General features: G+C 48.7%; 1 protein-coding gene across 1 annotated transcript in view; it reads left to right on the top strand.

Annotated features, from left to right (window-relative positions):
• The window catches only part of DNAAF9 (dynein axonemal assembly factor 9), a 225,723-nt gene that overhangs the window by 42,885 nt on the left and 163,038 nt on the right, over positions 1–19,800 (top strand). The window contains exons 2-7 of the mRNA XM_040335514.1: positions 301–380; positions 2,414–2,533; positions 2,614–2,738; positions 12,139–12,235; positions 15,440–15,546; positions 17,545–17,622. Coding sequence (XP_040191448.1) covers positions 301–380; positions 2,414–2,533; positions 2,614–2,738; positions 12,139–12,235; positions 15,440–15,546; positions 17,545–17,622 — 607 coding nt within the window. The remainder of the gene's footprint in view (positions 1–300; positions 381–2,413; positions 2,534–2,613; positions 2,739–12,138; positions 12,236–15,439; positions 15,547–17,544; positions 17,623–19,800) is intronic.

Here is a 19,800-nt window from a genome sequence, read left to right as displayed (position 1 = left end):
CTCCAGCTGTTGCAGAACTACAAGTCCCATGAGACATAGCAAGACTCTGACAGCCACAAGCAAGACACCCAGAGGCATGATGGGACTTGTAGTTTTGCAACAGCTGGAGGTCCGCTAATTGCATATCCCTGCTGTAGTCCTACCGTGTCTTGTGCCAATTATGTGCATTGAGGTGGCATTCAGAATGAATGGCACCATAATGCATGTTGTGTGTGTTACCACAACCTGTAAGTGGTGATTTGCGTTGTGTGACATCTTCACTCTTCCCGTATTAATGATCTTTCCTGTTTTTTTCATCAGCTGCAGCCGTCTAAGGAAAGTACAAGAGATCCTCAGGAAAGCCAGTAAGACGGCTCCGGATGGCATCCTCTGTATACTCGGTGAGGGGCTTTTATTTCTTTGCTGTATTCCAACCAAAATGGTATTGTTCAGTCCAAAGGTCACAGTTTAATCCAGGGGGCTCCAAAACATGGGGGCCACAGCTTATATATTTTTACTGATCTTCATTGGCTGAAAAAAATAAAAAAAATTATAAATGGGGAAAAAACATATTTCAATGGACAGGTACTTTTTATTTAAATTAAAAAAAATGTTTTATATACTATATAGTCATTTATTATATGAGTTGAAACAACAACAAAAAATAAACCCTTAGGGCTCTTTCACACAGACTTGTCCGCTGATCCCCGCTGAGTAGGCGGGTGACAGGTCCGTCTCTGCTCACTGTGCGGAGATCTTCCTCTTAGGAGATCAGATGAAACCGGACCACCGATCTGATTCTCCAGACGGATGGAAAATAGGGTTTCCATCCGCCTGAATTTCACAGACAGGATGGGATCGGATATCAGCGGATGTCAGCGGACATGTCACTGCTGACATCCGCCACTCCATAGGGCTGAAAGGCGCGTCCGATCAGGTCCACCTAAAAAACTGACTGGCGGACCTGATCGGAAAGCCTGTGTGAAAGGGGCCTTACATTATAGTCCCCATTAAAGTCCTCCTTACATAAGAGTGACTCCCCCTTAAGTCCCCATCAGAGCGCCCCCCCCTTACATTACACTCGGTCTTATATTCCTCCTTACATCGGAGCCCCCCTTAAATCAGGGTCCCCATTAGAGCCCCCCTAAAATCAGGGTCCCTGTCACAGCTCCCCTCAGGGTTTCCATCGGGGTCCCCATCAGAGGTCCCCTCATGCATCAGGGTCCCCATCAGAGGTCCCCTCATGCATCGGGGTCCCCATCAGAAGTCCCCTCATGCATCGGGGTCCCCATCAGAGGTCCCCTCATGCATCGAGGTCCCCAGAGGTCCCCTCATGCATCGGGGGCCCCATCAGAGGTCCCCTCATGCATCGGAGTCCCCTCATGCATCGGGGTCCCCATCAGAGCTCCCCTCATGCATCGGGGTCCCCATCAGAGCTCCCCTCATGCATCGGGGTCCCCATCAGAGCTCCCCTCATGCATCGTGGTCCCCATCAGAGCTCCCCTCATGCATCGGGGTCCCCATCAGAGCTCCCCTCATGCATCAGGGTCCCCAACAGAGCTCCCCTAATGCATCAGGGTCCCCATCAGAGCTCCCCTCATGCATCGGGGTCCCCATCAGAGCTCCCCTCATGCATCGGGTTCCCCATCAGAGCTCCCCTCATGCATCGGGTTCCCCATCAGAGCTCCCCTCATGCATCGGGTTCCCCATCAGAGCTCCCCTCATGCATCGGGGTCCCCATCAGAGCTCCCCTCATGCATCGGGGTCCCCATCAGAGCTCCCCTCATGCATCGGGGTCCCCATCAGAGCTCCCCTCATGCATCGGGGTCCCCATCAGAGCTCCCCTCATGCATCGGGGTCCCCATCAGAGCTCCCCTAATGCATCGGGGTCCCCATCAGAGCTCCCCTCATGCATCGGGGTCCCCATCAGAGCTCCCCTCATGCATCGGGGTCCCCATCAGAGCTCCTCTCATGCATCGGGGTCCCCATCAGAGCTCCCCTCATACATCAGGGTTCCTCCTTACATCGGGGTCCCCATCAGAGACCCCCCCTTTAATGCAACCCATGACCCACCTACTGAATAGGAGTGCCCTGCAACCCCAGAAGGGGATGCATCACCTCTTCTAGCCTATCAAATTGAAAAGTGATCTTGAACATGGATTGCTCTTCAGAGAGCACTGATAGTGTAAACCCGGCCTTACAGTTTACTGTATAGTGAGCTCCATGGTCATTATTTATGTAGATCTGGCAGGTCCTCATTATTTTTTATTATAGATCTATTGAATGATTTCATGTCCTATGTAGACGGTTCTCTTGTCCCTCTCACCCATATGGTTGGGTCTCTGTCATCAGACTCCAGACAGAAGTACATTTAGGGAAAGGTTCTGGTAGTAGTGTAGAAATCCTGTGTTTGATGCGTTTGTATGTTTTCCAGGAATTGACAGCCGGTACAATGAAGGGTGCAGGGAGCTGGCCAACTATCTGCTCTTTGACTTGTACAGCCAGAGATATGCCGACTTTGAAAGGACCGGCTTCCCTGAAGAAGTCCTGGATGGTGAGTAACGTGTTGGTGGCTTGTCACACCTCAGCCTGCCTGTAGGACGGGGAAATCTGATTTATTTTATGTCTTTGTAGATGTCATCATCTTCATAAAGGCCGACAGTGTCCACCTGTACTGCAATCCTGTGAACTACACCTACCTGCTACCCTATGTGGGCTGCTGGCGGAACCTTCACTTCCACTGCATGACCGAGAATGAGGTACGTCACATCATAGAGCACATGTTACCCCAGCCCATGGAGGCAATTTATATGGGGGCAGTCCGTCCAAAACCAATTACCCTTGTGTCCCCCAACTTTGGTTATGTAGCTGCAGTCATCATCCCAGTATCTTTGTATTGATTTTTTTTTAACAGCCCTTTATGGTAAAAGCCATCCTAGAGGCTCAATTGCCACTGGATAACTTTAAAAAGTGTCAGGGGGAGGGGTCCCCCCTTCTGCTGCCCTCCGAAGCCTTTCTAGGCTCTTCCATCCCAGTGGGGAACCTGGGATTGCAACCGGCGGTTCCGCTGGCTGACCATAGAGCTGATCAGGGGCCAGAATGGCTAAGAAACCACCGGAAGCAACAAGTATTTCATCACTTTGGTTTCTCCGGTAGTAAACAAATCATTACCAGTTTGAAAAACTTGCTGCTTGCTGTTCACTGGCTGTGTTTGACAGCAGCGGGAGCCAATGGCATCGCTGCTGTCTCAACCAATGAGGAGGCTGAGACCCAGGAGAGCAGCTGCTCTTGTGCACATTGCTGCATGGGGACTGGACTCGGGGAAGTATTAGGGGGGCTGGGAGTGAAACTGCATACTGAAGGCTTTTTACGCACAAAGTTATCCCTCCACTGGCGTCCGCTCACCCAACAAACTAAATTCAAAATGCTAACAACTACCTACAAAGCCATTCACAACTCTGCCCCCAACTACATCACTGACCTAGGTGCAGATCCACAGAGAGAGTAGATACGCCGGCGTACTTTCAAATTTCCCGCGTCGTATCTTTAGTTTGACTCCTCAAACCAAGATACGACGGCATCTGGGTTCGATCTGACAGGCGTACGGCTTTGTACGCCTTCGGATCTTAGATGCAATACTTCGGCGTCCGCTGGGTGGAGTTTGCGTCGTTTTCCGCGTCGGGTATGCAAATTAGCTATTTCTGACGATCCACGAACGTACGCGCGGCCGTCGCATTCTCTTATGTCGTCTCTAGTCTGCTTTTTTGCGTGGTAAAAAAGGATTTTTGTACTCACCGTAAAATCCATTTCTCTGAGTTCATAGACGGACACAGCCTTCATTGACCTTAGGGTTATGCTTCTTCCTACCAGGAGATTTAGGCAGAATTCTACAGCACTTAAGGTGTTAAAAACTTTCCTTCATGCTGCTCCTCCCAGGGGGCGTGGCTCCCCCAGGCATAACCCACACCCTGCTTTAGCAGCCTCAGTTCGTAACAAGGAGTACAAACAAAGGAGGGGTGGGTGCTGTGTCCGTCTATGAACTCAGAGAAATGGATTTTACGGTGAGTACAAAAATCCTTTTTTCTCTTTCGTTCATAGACGGACACAGCCTTCATTGACCTTAGGGACGTCCCCAAGCAGTGTCAAAAAAATTCGAGGGGTGGGAAAAATAACACAGCAAAAACAGGTTACACCCCAAACAAAAACCGGAGTTACTCAACGGAGGAACTCCAACCTTAAACTGCCGCCTGTAACACCCTGCGGCCAATGGAGGCATCCGAAGATGCACTCACATCCACCATATAAAACTTTGAAAAAGCGTGGACCGACGACCAGGTCGCAGCCTTACACACCAGTAACACAGAGGCTTGGTGTCGGAAAGCCCAAGAGGCCCCGATCGCCCTGGTCGAATGCGCCATGACCCGAAAGGGGGGCGCCCGCCCTTCAGGGCATAGGCCTGAAGCACAATCCGTCGGATCCACCTGGAAATGGTGGCCGACGAAACTGCCAGGCCCTTACTGGGACCGGACACAGACACGAACAGCGAGTCCGACATCCGGAACGGAGCTGTCGCCGACAAGTAAACTCGAAGGGCCCGAACCACATCCAAAGAATGTAAAGTGGCCTCCTTCGGGTTCTTCGGCTGAGGACACAAGGATGGAAGAACAATGTCCACATCCAAGTGAAAAGCCGAAACGACCTTAGGGAGAAAAACGGCTGCGGCCGCAGCACCACCTCATCCTTACGGATGACCAAGCAGGGAGCCTTGCAAGACAAGGCCACCAGAACAGACAGACACCCGTCTGATCGAGGTAATTGCTACCAGAAATAAAATCACCTTTTGTGACAATAAAACAAAAAACCTCCCGAATGTCCTCAAAGGGAGCATCCCGAAGCACTGAAAGGACTAAATTCAAGTCCCATGGGGGTAATGGAGGGCGCACCGGAGGGGCCACCTGCCAGACCCCCTGACCCAACGCACGCACCCAGGAGTGCTATGCCAAGGGTCGCTGCAAGTAAAAAACAGCCAGAGCAGAAATCTGGCTCCTAACCGTACGTAAGGCGAGAGCCTGAACCACTCCCTGCTGCAAAGACAGCAGAATCCTGTACACAACGCATGTACGAGAGTGCCAGTTCATCTCCACACACACAGAGAAGTAGGCCTTCCATGTATGAGGAAAAAACCTACGTGAGGTAGACCTCCGTGCAGGCAGCACGGTAGAGACCACCGAGCCCAATAGGCCTCGGTCCTTAAGCCCCTGGCTCTCAACAGCCACGCCGCTAAGGCCGGTGGCTGTGAAACAGGGTGGAAGATTGGACCCTGTAACAGAAAATCAATTCCCAGGGGAAGACGCTAGGGGGCGTCTGCCAGCAGACGCACCTGGTCCGCGTACCAGAAGCGACGCGGCCAATCTGGGGCAGTCAGGACCGATAGAATCCCTACAGCTTCTACTCTGCGCAGCAGGCGAGGAAGAAGCTTCCGAGGAGGGAAGGTGTAAAGTAGGCGACAGCGACCCCAAGGAGCCACCAACGCGCCTGACGCGTCCGCCCACGGGTCCTTAAACCTGGCCACGAACCGTGGCACCTACCGATATAGAGACGGGACGCTAGAAGGTCCACGTCCGGAGTGCCCCACTTTCGGCACAGACCCCGAAACACCTGCGGGTGGAGAGACCACTCTCCTTGGCCCAGTGCAGTGCGACTTAGGTAGTCTGCTAGCCAATTCCGTATTCCCGGAATGTACCTGGCCGATAGAGCCGGAACGGACCCTTCGGCCCACCGAAAGGATGCGCGCGACCCCCGTCGCTGCAACAGAACTCTGTGTGCCTCCCTGATGATCAACCTACGCCACGGACGTGGTGTTATCGGACAGGATCCTGACCGGTCGGCCCTGTAGATCCAGGGACCACCTGGTAAGGCAAAGCTTGATTGCTCGGAGCTCCAGAACGTTGATCAGTAGGCAGGACTCCACCTGAGTCCAGTGCCCCTGGGCTGACTGGGTGCCCCAAGCGCCCCTCCCCAACCGGAGAGGCTGGCATCCGTCGTGACCACTGTCCAGTGGCCTGCAGAAAAATGACTTTCCGGCCCGAAGCACCGGAAACGCCAGCCACCATACCAGGGGAGACATGATCAGATGACTCAACTGAATCTGGTAATCCAGAGATGACGGAAGCTAGTCCCATCGTGACAGCAGTTCCCTCCGTAGTACCCTGGCGTGGAATTGGGCATACGGAACCGCCTCGAAAGAGGCTACCAACTGACCCAGAACCTTCCTGCAGAATCGCAGAGATGACCGCTTCTGGGTCGGCAACTGCTGCACAGCAGATAGCAGAGTCTGAAGTTTTTCCGCTAGGAGAAAAACACTCCCGCCCCGGAGGAATCCAGGACCAGTCTCGGGTATCCCTGAGAAGGAATCAACCCTGATTTCAGGACAATCCAGAAACCAGCCGAACACTCGGAGAGCCTGACACGTGATAGACACGGCTCCACCAATGCAGAGCTCGAAGAAGCTCGTAGGAGAATGTCGTCCAGACATCCCATGATAACAAACCCCCGCTGTCACAGCCGGGCCAGTATCGGTACGAGCACCTTGGCGAAAACCCGCCGAATGGGAAGGACACCATTGAAAATGGTCCCCCCCGACCGCAAAGCACAGAATCTCTGGTGGTTTGAGGATATGCAGGTACACGTTCATGACATCCAAGGATGCCAGAAAAACCTGACAAAACAAAACGAGGGACTTGAGGCCCAGGATCGACCGGGCCCCATCCTCCATGGGGACACAAACAGAATGGAGTAAAACCCCGAGACCGTTCCAACGAGGGAACTGGCACAATCACTCCCCTGACCAGAAGATCCTGGACAGCCCCTGACGGAGTCAACCGGCGAACCGGAGGAGGCCAGAAGCCGGAGGGAAAAAACCTGTTTGACAAGAGAGAAACTCAATCTTGTACCCCAAGGAAAACACTTCGCAATGCGAAGCCAGTCTCCCACCCGAGACACGGGTGGGAGCAGACCTTCAGGCGGAAGCAGGTATGTCCGCAGACTTGTTAGGCATGCGGTATCCGGTGCGCTGCTACCCCGCAGCGGGGATTCAAGCACCATGTAGACCTACCCCCACCGCACAGGGCGAGCGAAAAAACGCTCGGAGGTAGGCAAGGAGGGTCCTTGCACAGGGCGAGGTCCCTAGCCCTTCCCAAACCGTGGGAACAGCATGCGCTTACCACCTGTGGCATCCTCAATGATGCCAGTCAGGGAAGACCCAAAAGGACCGTTCACCCTTAACGGTGATCACCAAGGCCACCTTAGAGGTCCTTCTTCCAGCTCCTGCAGCAGGAGCTTCGCCCTTTAAGTCGGGGCCTGACCAGGGCCCCGGCCAGAGCCGGCCTCACCGCCGAACCCACCACCGTGAATAGGGAGCGGGCCACGGCCTCCACTCTCCTATCAGCGGGATCCTGAAATGCAGGAGCCCCTTCCACAGGCAATGTGGTGGCCTTGCGCAGTCTGGACACAGGGGGGTCCACTGGCGGAGGAGAGACCTACTTTTTTTTTTTTTTTTTTTTTTTAAAAAGCCCCCCTCAAGGGGGTAACGGGTTGCAAAGTTTTTTTGACAAACTTTTTGCGGTGCATCCCATTCCTTGTATAACATATAGTCCAAATAAGGAACACAAGGAAACACTTCAGCGATGCGTGGTAGTCTGCTGGTACTGACACGGAGGTGTCTCCGCCACATCCTCAATTTTTAGAGCCTCACGCACCGCAGAAACAAGAGCTCCAACAAATTCTTGCCAGCAACTGACTGCAGCAAAGTCATCCTCACTATCCATAAGGGTTAAAACCCGCAGCCTCTGACATAACAGAACCAGAAAAAAACAGCGATTCTGTGTCATCCCCAGAAGCAGGCTTCAGGGAGGGGGCGCTTTTTTACCCCCCATCCGGGCACTAGCTGCTTCAAACCTGGCAAGAAACCCAGGACAGCCAACATAACAGATGTGGCAGGGGGAGGGGCGGTAAGGGTTAACTCAGGCATAGCTTGAGTTCCATAGTGTCAGCGCTGAGTCACCCACCCTGCAAGGCAGGACAAAAAAACCCCACTGGTCACCTCCTTGCTGCTATTGCAGAGCATGGGGGGCCCCCGGTATTCACCACCCCACCCAGCTGCAGAGGGAGCTGAAAAACCTCAGGTGTGCTCTGATGTGCTGACTGTGATGTGTATTCACCTCATGGAAGATTCACAGCACTAAAACTGTAACAGCACTAAAACTGACCAGAGGCTGTGCCGAGTCATCTCAGGGAAGAATCACATCGTTACCAAGGAGATTTCCAAGACGGCCGCTGTCTGAGGTAAAAATTACCTCATAGAACACAGCAGCACTGACTGCTTTGTTACCTCAGAAAAGAATCACAGCGTTACCAAGGAGATTTCCAAGACGGCCGCTGTCTGAGGTAAAAATTACCTCATAGAACACAGCAGCACTGACTGCTTTGTCTGTTACCTCAGAAAAGAATCACAGCGTTACCAAGGAGATTTCCAAGACGGCCGCTGTCTGAGGTAAAAATTACCTCATAGAACACAGCAGCCCTGACTGCTTTGTCTGTTACCTCAGAAAAGAATCACAGCGTTACCAAGGAGATTTCCAAGACGGCCGCTGTCTGAGGTAAAAATTACCTCATAGAACACAGCAGCACACAGCAGCACCCCCCAGAGTAACAACACAGTCCCCCTAACAACACACGGGCCCCGGTGGTAACAAAGAAAACCCAGGAGGCCCCCCTTCACAGCCACTACCCAGTCAGGGGAAGGAGGGAGAGGAAGGGGAGAGAGGAAAGCAGGGCGGACCCTCAGTCGACCTCCCCAGGGAAACCACCAGCCAGACCACTTACCTGAGTAAGGGGCCACTACTTACCTGTCCTGCGACTACCCGGCTGGAGGTATCCCAGACAGAACCAACGTCCGTAAACGGCATGGCTGTCGGCCAGACACACTGTGACAAAGCCATAGAGACCGGTCATATGTGTGCCCTAGAACCAAAGTTCCCCGGCCGCCCCTGGAGCAATGGGGCCTGTCGTGGACGTCCCAAAGCTGAGCTGAGGGCCGGCACACGCTCGAAGGCCGAACATGGGGGGACTACAAGAGTCGAGGACCCAGCCTGTCACCCAGTCGGCTGTTGATAGAAGAATCGCAGGATTCAAAAATGCAGGAACAAAATAATAAAAAAAGCGAGAAAAATCGCCAGAAAAAACCTCCAGAGTCCAGGAACTCCAGAGAGAGCCTTGACCTCCTGTCGTTAGGCAGAAAACAAACTGAGGCTGCTAAAGCAGGGTGTGGTTTATGCCTGGGGGAGCCACGCCCCCTGGGAGGAGCGGCATGAAGGAAAGTTTTTAACACCTTAAGTGCTGTAGAATTCTGCCTAAATCTCCTGGTAGGAAGAAGCATAACCCTAAGGTCAATGAAGGCTGTGTCCGTCTATGAACGAAAGAGAAAGTTAGATTTGCCATGTCAAGTATGGCCATCGTTCCCGCGTCGAAATTTGAATTTTTTTTTTTTGCGCAAGTCGTCCGTGAATAGGGATGGACGTAATTCACGTCTAAGTTAAAAAAAATGACGTCCTAGCGACGTCATTTAGCGCAATGCACGGCGGGAAATTTAGGGACAGCGCATGCGCAGTTCATTTGGCGCGGGGACGCGCTTCATTTAAATGAAACACGCCCCCTAATTGCCGACTTGAATTACGCACCGTTACGCCGCCAGAGATAGACTACGCCGCAGTTACTTACGGTGCGAAATCTTTGTCGATTCGAAGATAACACAAGTAAGTTACGGCGGCGTAGCCTATCTCTGATACGCTGCGCCGGGGCAGATCTTTGTGGATCTGCCCCCTAGTCTCTAAATACCAACCTAATCGTTCTCTTCCTTCTTCTCAAGACCTCCTGCTCTCTAGTTCTCTCATCACCTCCTCCCATACTTGTCTCCAGGACTTTTCCAGAGCCTCTCCCAGCCTATGGAACTCGTTATCCCAATCTGTCCGATTTTTTTTTTCTTTTCTTATCTCCTACTCTAGTAGCTTTTAGATGATCCCTGAAAACCCTTCTAATCAGAGAAGCCTATCCTTCCCACACCTAACAACTGTATTTTCATTTTCTCCATCTGACCATCAGTTATTACCTTTTGTTTTACTTGATTGACCCTCCCTTCTAGACTGTAAGCTCCAAGAGTAGGTCCCGCTGATCCCTCCTGTATTGATTTGTATTGTAACTGTACTGTCTGCTCTCATGTTGTAAAGCGCTGCGCAAACTGTATATAAATCCTGTATTATAATAATAGAACCACTTTAAGCCCTGATGGGCCTGCAGGTATGACACTGAGGCCCCTTGACTGCACAGGGTATTTTATAACAAAGGGGAGCCTTTAACACTTAAAGTGGAGGTCCGCCCACCGCTGCGAAAATTAAAAGTCAGCAGCTGCACGTATTTCAGCTACTGACTTTTAATAATTGGACACTTACCTGTCCTGGAGTCCAGCGATGTCGGGGATGTTTCCATCAGCTATTGGGTGCTGGCGCCTCCTTTGCGAGTAAGGGGACCCTGCTGTGTAGCCTTTCGGCTTCATACCGGGAACCATACTGCGCATGCGTGATGCTCCGCTCTTCTCTCCTACTGGGCCGGGGGAGCCCCAGCGGTGACGTCAATACGCGCGGCTGAGGCTCCCGGAAGTGGGGAAAGCATACCTGTGAAAAACAGGTATACTGTCCCCCCCACCCCCCCGAAAGGTGACAAATGGGGGGGGGGTACAATGAGCAGAAGTTCCACTTTTGGGTGGAACTCCGCTTTAAGGTCTCTAACCCCCTCTCCCCACCCTTCTCAATCCAATCCCCAGGCTTTGGTTGGACAGTGTAAGGAGAAGCAGCAGACTGATGAGCTCATCTCCTCCTATCACATGTCCCTTGTTAGCGCAGAGCGCATTGCAGCACAACTAATTAGCTCCTAGTGCTGCTTCTCCCACAGTTTAAGCTCTGCTGTACTTACACTGCAAGAGGCTGATGCCAGGACATATTTAGGTAATTAACCACTTGAGGACCCCTTCACGCCGATATACGTCAGCAGAAGGGCTCGGCTGGGCACAGGTACGTCGCCTTTAAGAGCCCAGCCGTGGGTCGCGCGCCGCCGGGGCGCTCGCAACCTAGTCCTGAGCTCCGTGACCGCGGGACCCGATCGCCGCCGGTGTCCCGCGAGCGGGTCACAGGAGCTGAAGAATGGGGAGAGGTGAGAGTAAACAAACCTTCCCCGTTCTTCTCTGTGGCTTGTCACTGACCGTCTGTTCCCTGTCCTAGGGAACGACGATCAGTGACGTCACACGTCCAGCCACGCCCCCTACAGTAAAAAAAACACAATAGGACACACTTAACCCCTTTAGCGCCCCCTACAGGTTAACGCCTTCACTGCCTCTGTAATTTTCACATTAATCAGTGCATTGTTGTAGCACATTTCGCTGTGAAAATGACAATGGTCCCAAAAATTTGTCAAAAGTCTCCCATGTGTCCACCATAATGTCGCAGTCACAAAAAAAAATCGCTAATCGCTGCCATTATTGGTAAAAAAAAAAATATTAATAAAAATACCATAAAACTATCTCCTATTTTGTAGATGCTATAACTTTTGCGCAAACCAATCAATAAACACTTATTGCGATATATTTTTATTTTTTTAACCAAAAATATGTAGAAGAATACGTATCGGCCTAAACTGAGGGAAAAATATTTTTTTTTATATTTTTTTGGGGGATATTTATTATAGTAAAAAATATTGCATTTTTTTTTTAAATTGTCGCTCTATTTTTGTTTATAGCGCAAAAAAATAAAAACCACAGAGGTGATCAAATACCACCAAAAGAAAGCTCTATTTGTGGGGAAAAAAGGACGCCAAGTTTGTTTGGGAGCCACGTTGCACGACCGCGCAATTGTCAGTTAAAGCGACGCAGTGCCGAATCACAAAAAGGGGCCTGGTCCTTTAGCTGCATAATGGTCCGGGTCTTAAGTGGTTAAATGGCTTCTGTTAAAAAAAAATCGATCTATTTGATGATGTATTATTAAATACGGATCTACATTCTCTTCTATATGTCTGGAGTTGATCTGTAAGCATTTTGTCTCTTTTCCTCTGTAGTATGAAGATGAAGAAGCTGCTGAAGAATTTAAGATTGCGAGTTTTGTGAACATGGTGCGAGATGGCAGCCGCATTGGCATTCCATACAGCGCCCAAGGTAATCATTGTTCTTTTGTGCTTATATCCAAATCGCTTGTGTGTGTGTGTGTGTGTGTGTGTGTATTTATACACACATAGTATAGATAACACATGAGGTGCTAATGGGGTGTGACCACCGTTAAACAGGAAGCTGAACCAAGATTTGACCACCCCCCTAGCTGCCCATACCAATGGTCACCATCTAGCTAGCCAGGGCTGTTCACATAATTTGTTTTGTGGCCGCAGCATTTTTAAATCTAGGTACAGTAGAAAAATACAAGGGGGGCGCCACTAAGTGCAGTATTGAAACAACTTTATTTTCCTTTGATAAGGCAGCCAAATATGCACTCAAACAATTCCACATTAAAGCGGGAGTTCACCCATAAAACTATTTTTACCCTTAGATTCATGCTCATTTTGTCTAGGGGAATCGGCTAGTTGTTTTAAAATCTGAGCTGTACTTACCGTTTTAGAGAGCGATCTTCTCCGCCGCTTCCGGGTATGGGTCTTCGGGACTGGGCGTTCCTTCTTGATTGACAGTCTTCCGAGAGGCTTCCGACAGTCGCATCCATCGCGTCACGAGTAGCCGAAGGAAGCCGAACTTCGGTGCGGCTCTATACTGCGCCTGCGCACCGACGTTCGGCTTCTGTCAGAAAATCGTGACGCGATGGATGCGACCGTCGGAAGCCTCTCGGAAGACTGTCAATCAAAATAGGAACGCCCAGTCCCGCAGCCCATACCCGGAAGCGGCGGAGAAGATGCATCTCGAAAACGGTAAGTACAGCTTCTATTAAAAAAAAAACAACCCGATTCCCCTAGACAAAATGAGCCTCAATCTAAGGGTAAAAAGTTGTAAGTCCGGGTGAACCCCCGCTTTAAGAGCCCTTGTCAATAAGGTTGTATCCTAGGTATGTGAGTGCACATTTGGCTGCCTTTTTTAGTTCTTAGGCTTCATTTCCATGGACGTTTTTACAGCCACTTTTCTGAGCGTTTTTTGCAGCTTAGTCTATGGCCTCATGCCCACCACCATGACGTTTTTGAGCTGTAGCTCCAGCTCAAAAAAAATAAAAAAACAAAATAAACATGGACAGGCGTTTTTAAGCTGCAAAAAATTCTAAAGAAAGTAGCTGTAAAAACGTCCATGGAAATTAAGCCTTAAAGTGGATGTAAACCCAAAACATTTTTTTTTTTTTTTTTTTTATGTCACAATGTAGAGTATAAGATTCCCTATCATCTGTGCCCAGTCTTGCCACACAGAGTTAATCCAGCGCTGAGCAATCCTCTTTTAATGTTCAGTGAAAATTTACCACTTCCAGACCTGCGCACGACGATGTACGTCCATTTTTTAAAGATTGATATCTCGGTAACGGCAGCAGCTGCTGCCACAACCGAGGTATCAATCTTTAGTGTGCGCGGTCTGGTAAACGATAACGGCGGTCTCCGCGGCGCATTCGCCGCGAGATCGCCGTTATCGGTGGCGGGAGAGGCCCCCCCTCTCCCGCGACCTCCGCCGCTTACCGGAGCCGTCGGGACCGTTCGGCTGGTGACTGGGGACGAGACTGAAGGAAAAATCTCCTTCGCCCGTCCCCATAGCTCTGCTGGGCAGAAGTGACGTCAAAACGTCAGTCCCGCCCAGCCTCTTAAAGAAACAATTTTATTTTTTTGTCATTTGAAAAAATGACATTTCCAAATTATTATATATTTTTTTGCATTTAAGCCTAAATATGAGATCTGAGGTCTTTTTTACCCCAGATCTCATATTTAAGAGGACCTGTCATGCTTTTTTCTATTACAAGGGATGTTTACATTCCTTGTAATAGGAATAAAAGTGATCAATTTTTTTTTTTTTTTCAGTGTAAAACGTAATAAAATAAATAAGAAAACAAAAAAAAAATTTTTTTAAAGCGCCCCGTCCCGACGAGCTCGCGCGCAGAAGCGAACGCATACGCGAGTAGCGCCCGCATATGAAAACAGTGTTCAAATCACACACATGAGGTATCGCCGCGATCGTTAGAGCGAGAGTAATAATTCAAGCCCTAGACCTCCTCTGTAGCTCAAAAAATGCAATCTCTAGAATTTTTTAAACATCGCCTATCGAGATTTTTAAGGGTAAAAGTTTGACGCCATGCCACGAGCGGGCGCAATTTTTAAGCGTGACATGTTGGGTATCATTTTACTCGGCGTAACATTATCTTTCACAATATATAAAAAAATTGGGCCAAATTTATTGTTGTCTTATTTTTGAATTAAAAAAAGTGATTTTTTTTCCAAAAAAAGTGCGCTTGTAAGACCGCTGCGCAAATACGGTGTGACAAAAAGTATTGCAATGACCACTATTTTATTCTCTAGGGTGTTAGAAAAAAATATATATATAATGTTTGGGGGTTTTAAGTAATTTTCTAGCAGAAAAAACTGTTTTAGTCTTGCAAACACCAAATCTGAAAAACACCTAAGGTCTGGAAGTGGTTAACAGAATTCCAGATAAAAACTTGCCAAATTATAAAGTCCGTTTCTCTGTTCTTGCTTTGTGTTACAGGTTATTTACATATCCTGGTAATATAAAATTAACTTTGGATCACCTCATATTATGATAAACATAACATAACATATGATAAACATGTCCAAGCTCTAGATATGTAAATAACCTGTAACACAAAGCAAGAACAGAGAAACGGACTTTATAATTTGGCAAGTTTTTATCTGGAATTCTGTTAATTTTCACTGAACATTAAACGAGGATTGCTCAGCGCTGGATTAACTCTTTGTGGAAAGACTGGGCACAGATGATAGGGAATCTTATACTCTAAATTGTGACATCAAAAACAAAACATTTTTTTTTGGGTTTACATCCACTTTAATGTTGTTTTAATACTGTGCATAGTGGCACCCCCTTGTGTTTTTCTACTGTTATTGCGGAGATCCGTCTCTGTGAAGCTGCCTATCTTGTGCTGTGTTTAGTTCCGTTGTAGATTTAACCTGTTATTAAGTCGGCGTGAGTGCTTTGTGAATCCGTTCCAATATATGTAAAGCGCTGCGTAAATTGATGGTGCTATACGAGTACCATAATAATAATTCCTGCGGCAGGAAATATACCCCCTGTTGGTTTTGATGGGTGCCACCGCCCAATGATCACAACCCATTGAAATGAATGGGCCCACTCTGCGGGCGCACGATCAGTCTATGGTCAGCTTTACAAATCCTAATGCAATGTTTTGTTACACAGGTCACCTGCAGATGTTCGACATGTTCATTGTTGAAAAATGGCCGATCGTTCAGGCGTTTGCCTTGGAGGGTATTGGAGGCGGGAGTTTCTTCACTATGAAGCACGAGGTTAGTCCTCTTTTATTATTCATTATAATAAGCGGTGTGCGCGGCGGTGCAGTCAGCTGGTGCTCGTGTTCTATATACCCCCCCCCCCCCCATGTTTATTTGTTCCTGTGTCCTATGGAAATGCTAGGAGGGCGGGGGCAACATGAACACTTTTGGACAGATTATTGCTGTCCCCAGCCTCCTGCTCCGTAGGGATGTTGCGGTACAGTGCATCCGGAAAGTATTCACAGCGCTTCACTTTTTCCACATTTTGTTATGTTACAGCCTTATTCCAAAATGGATTCAATTCATTATTGTCCTCAAAATTCTACAAACGATCCCCCATAATGACAACGTGAAAGAAGTTTGTTTGAAATCTTTGCGAATTTAATAGAAATGTTAAAACTAAAAAAAAAATCCCATGTACAGAAGTATTCAGAGCCTTTGCACAATACGTTGGTGAAGCTCCTTTGGCACCAATTACAGCCCCGAGTCTTTCTGAGTATGAGGATACAAACTCGGCACATCTATTTTTGGGCAGTTTCTCCCATTTCTTCTTTGCAGGACCTCGCAAGCTCCATCAGGTTGGATGGGGAGCGTCGGTGCACAGCCATTTTCATATCTCTCCAGAGATATTCAATCGGGTTCAAGTCTGGGCTCTGGCTGGGCCACTCAAGGACATTCACAGAGTTGTCCAATAGCCACTCCTTTGTTATCTTGGCTGTGTGCTTAGGGTCATTGTCCTGTTGGAAGATGTACCTTTACCCCAGTCTGAGGTCCAGAGCGCCCTGGAGGAGGTTTTTATCAAGGATGTCTCTGTACATTGCTGCATTCATCATTCCCTCGATCCTGACTAGTCTCCCAGTTCCTGCCGCTGAAAAACATCCCCACAGCATGATGATGCCACCACCATGCTTCACAGTTGGGATGCTATTGGCCAGGTGATGAGTGGTGCCAGGTTTCCTCCAGACATGACACTTGTCATTCAGGCCAAAGAGTTCAATCTTTGTTTCCTAAGACCAGAGAATTTTGTTTCTCATGGTCTGAGAGTCCTTCAGGTGCCTTTTGGCAAACTCCAGGCTGACTGTCGTGTGCCTTTTACTGAGGAGTGGCTTCCGTCTGGCCACTCCCCCATACAGGCCTGATTGGTGGAGTGCTGCAGAGATGGTTGTTCTTCTTGAAGGTTCTCCTCTCTCCACAGAGAAACACTGGAGCTCTGTCAGAGTGACCATCGGGTTCTTGGTCACCTCCCTGACTGAGGCCCTTCTCCCCTGATTGCTCAGTTTGGTTGGATGGCCCGCTCTAGGAGGAGTCCTGGAGGTTCCAAACTTCTAACATTTAAGGATGATGGAGGTCACTGTCCTCATTGGGACCTTCAATGCTGCAGAAATGTTTCTGTACCCTTCCCCAGATCTGTGCCTCCATACAATCCTGTCTGGGAGGTCTACAGACAATTCCTTGGACTGCATGGCTTGGTTTGTGCTCTGACATGCACTGTAATCTGTGGGACCTTCTATAGACTGGTGTGTGCCTTTCCACAATCACGTCCAATCAGCTGAATTTACCACAGGTGGACTCCAATCAAGTTGTAGAAACATCTCAAGGATGATCAGTGGAAACCGGAGGCACCTGAGCTCAATTATGAGTGTCATGGCAAAGGCTGTGAATACTTATGTACATGGGATTTCTTTTTAGATTATTATTATTATTATTATCTTTGCAAAGATTTCAAACAAACTTCTTTCACGTTGTCATTATGGGGAATTGTTTGTAGAATTTTGAGGAAAATAATGAATTTATTCAGTTTTGGAATAAGGCCGTAACATAACATAAAATGTGGAAAAAGTGTAGCACTGTGAATACTTTCTGGATGCAATGTATGTTATTCGCCACCCGGGGATGGACGCATGAAGCGCATTTCCTGATGGGAGAGAGAAGGCTGGGAACGTCCAATCCTGCAGAGTTTATGATGTGTAGTTGGTGTCATGTAATGATGATCATCTGTCATGTATCTTACAGCTGATGGATGTGAGCGAGTCTCTGTGGAAGATCTACAGCGTCATGGATCCTTCGTCTCTAGACGCTCTGCTGTCCGAGGTAAATCTACACATACGAAAAAGTAAAAAATCGCACTCATCTCTGCAAATCATGCACATTTCGTCATATTTTATTCTGGGTCCACACTGGTGCAAACAGACATCGCATGTGATTCGCATTGCTGTGCCGATCATACGATGCAAATTCAGCCATACAAACTGTGTGGCTAAAATCGCATCGCACCAAAATGTTGCAGGATCCTGTTTTTTTTTTGGGGGGGGGGGGGTCCGCACTGGAATCGGATTGCATGGGTGTGCACTGCGATCTGTCAACCGATCTGGGGGTGTCATTAACTTTTTGACACCTGCAGCAGTTTGCAGAGAGCAGTGCGAGTGACATGCAATGCGGGAACCCACACAAGAATCGCACTGGTACCTGTGTTGCATATGTGTGAACTCAGCCTCCGGGTCAGTTGACAGCACGAATCTCACGGGAACACGCATTCCTGTGCAGTGGGTTTTCAGCCTATTCAATTAAAAGGGCTGAAAGTGCACCACATTGTACCAAAAGTAGTGCATGCCCCCCCAATCACCCATCCAAACCCAGAAATGCAGCTACTCGGGGCTATATACTTGTAATGGCAAAAAGTAAATGGCGTGCAGGCGGTACCGCTGACAAGTTTGATCCATTCAAGTGAATGCATCTGCACAGTAACTGTGTTGCTACAGCGTGCAATGCAAGCAGTTGCGGCGCAGCGGGTCTGCATTTTCAGGCCGTGAAGAGGCAACAACTTGCCTGCATGCCACCGGTCAAAAGCCACCTTTAAAAGCAATCCACTTCAGATCACTTTTCAGAGGGGGCTGTAGTGTTGGCCACATATGTGAACAAGCCCTTAAAGGGGTTGTAAAGGTTCGTCTTTTATTTTCTAAATAGGTTCCTTTAAGCTAGTGCATTGTTGGTTCACTCACCTTTTCCTTCCATTTCCCTTCTAAATGTTTTTTTTCTTTGTTTGAATTTCTCACTTCCTGTTTCTCCTCAGTAAGCTTTCCACCATCATCCGAGCAGTGGAAAGTCATTCAGAACAGCTTACTGAGGAGGAACAGGAAGTGAGAAATTCAGACAAAGAAAAAAAACATTTAGAAGGGAAATTGAAGGAAAAGGTAAGTGAACCAACAATGCACGAGCTTAAAGTAACCTATTTAGAAAATAAAAGACGAACCTTTACAACCCCTTTAACACAATTGGCCAGATTCAGAGAGAGATACGTCGGCGTATCAGTAGATACGCCGACGTAACTCTGAATCTGCGCCGTCGTAAATTTAAGCGTATTCTGGAAACCAGATACGCTTAAATTAGGCTAAGATACAAGCGGCGTAAGTCTCCTACGCTGTCGTATCTTAGGGTGCAATATTTAGGCTGGCCGCTAGGTGGCGCTTCCGTTGAGTTCGGCGCAGAATATGTAAATGCCTAGATACGCCGATTCACAAACGTACGTGCGCCCGTCGCAGTAAAGATACGCCTTTTACGTAAGGCATTTTCCGGCGTGAAGTTATTCCAACAAATAGCTGGCCTAGTCAATGTTAAGTATGGCCGTCATTCCCGTGTCGAAATTTGAAATTTTTACGTCATTTGCGTAAGTCGTCCGTGAATGGGGCTGGACGTAATTTACGTTCACGTCGAAACTAATACGTCCTTGCGGCGTACTTTGGAGCAATGCACACTGGCATATGTACATGGACGGCGCATGTGCCGTTCGTAAAAAACATCAATCACGTCGGGTCACCAAACATTAACATAAAACACGCCCCCCCATCCTCATTTGAATTAGGCGCGCTTACGCCGGCCCCACTTACGCTACGCCGCCGTAAGTTAGGAGGCTTTGTGAATACAGCACTTGCCTCTCTGATTTAAGGCGGCGTAGCGTAAATACGATACGCTACGCCGCCTTAAAGATACGCGCCCTACCTGAATCTAGCTATATGTTAGTGAGTTGGGGCAGTGTTTCTCAAATCCAGTCCTCAAGGTGCCCCAACAGGTCATGTTTTCTTTCAGATTTTCCATTATTTTGCCTAGTAATTACCACAGTCGTTTTATCTGAGGGAAATCCTGAAAAGATGATCTGCTGGGGGAACCTTGAGGACCAGAGTTGAGAAACCCTGAGTTAGGGCACCGCATTTATGTACAGCGCTTTGAAAAAAAGTATTCATACCCCTTGAAACTTTCCACATTTTGTCACGT

This window comes from Rana temporaria, chromosome 1, assembly GCF_905171775.1.
Source record: "Rana temporaria chromosome 1, aRanTem1.1, whole genome shotgun sequence".
Lineage (NCBI taxonomy): Eukaryota > Metazoa > Chordata > Amphibia > Anura > Ranidae > Rana > Rana temporaria.
Note: the sequence above shows the minus strand (reverse complement) of the source record. Positions and strands in the feature narration are given on the sequence as shown.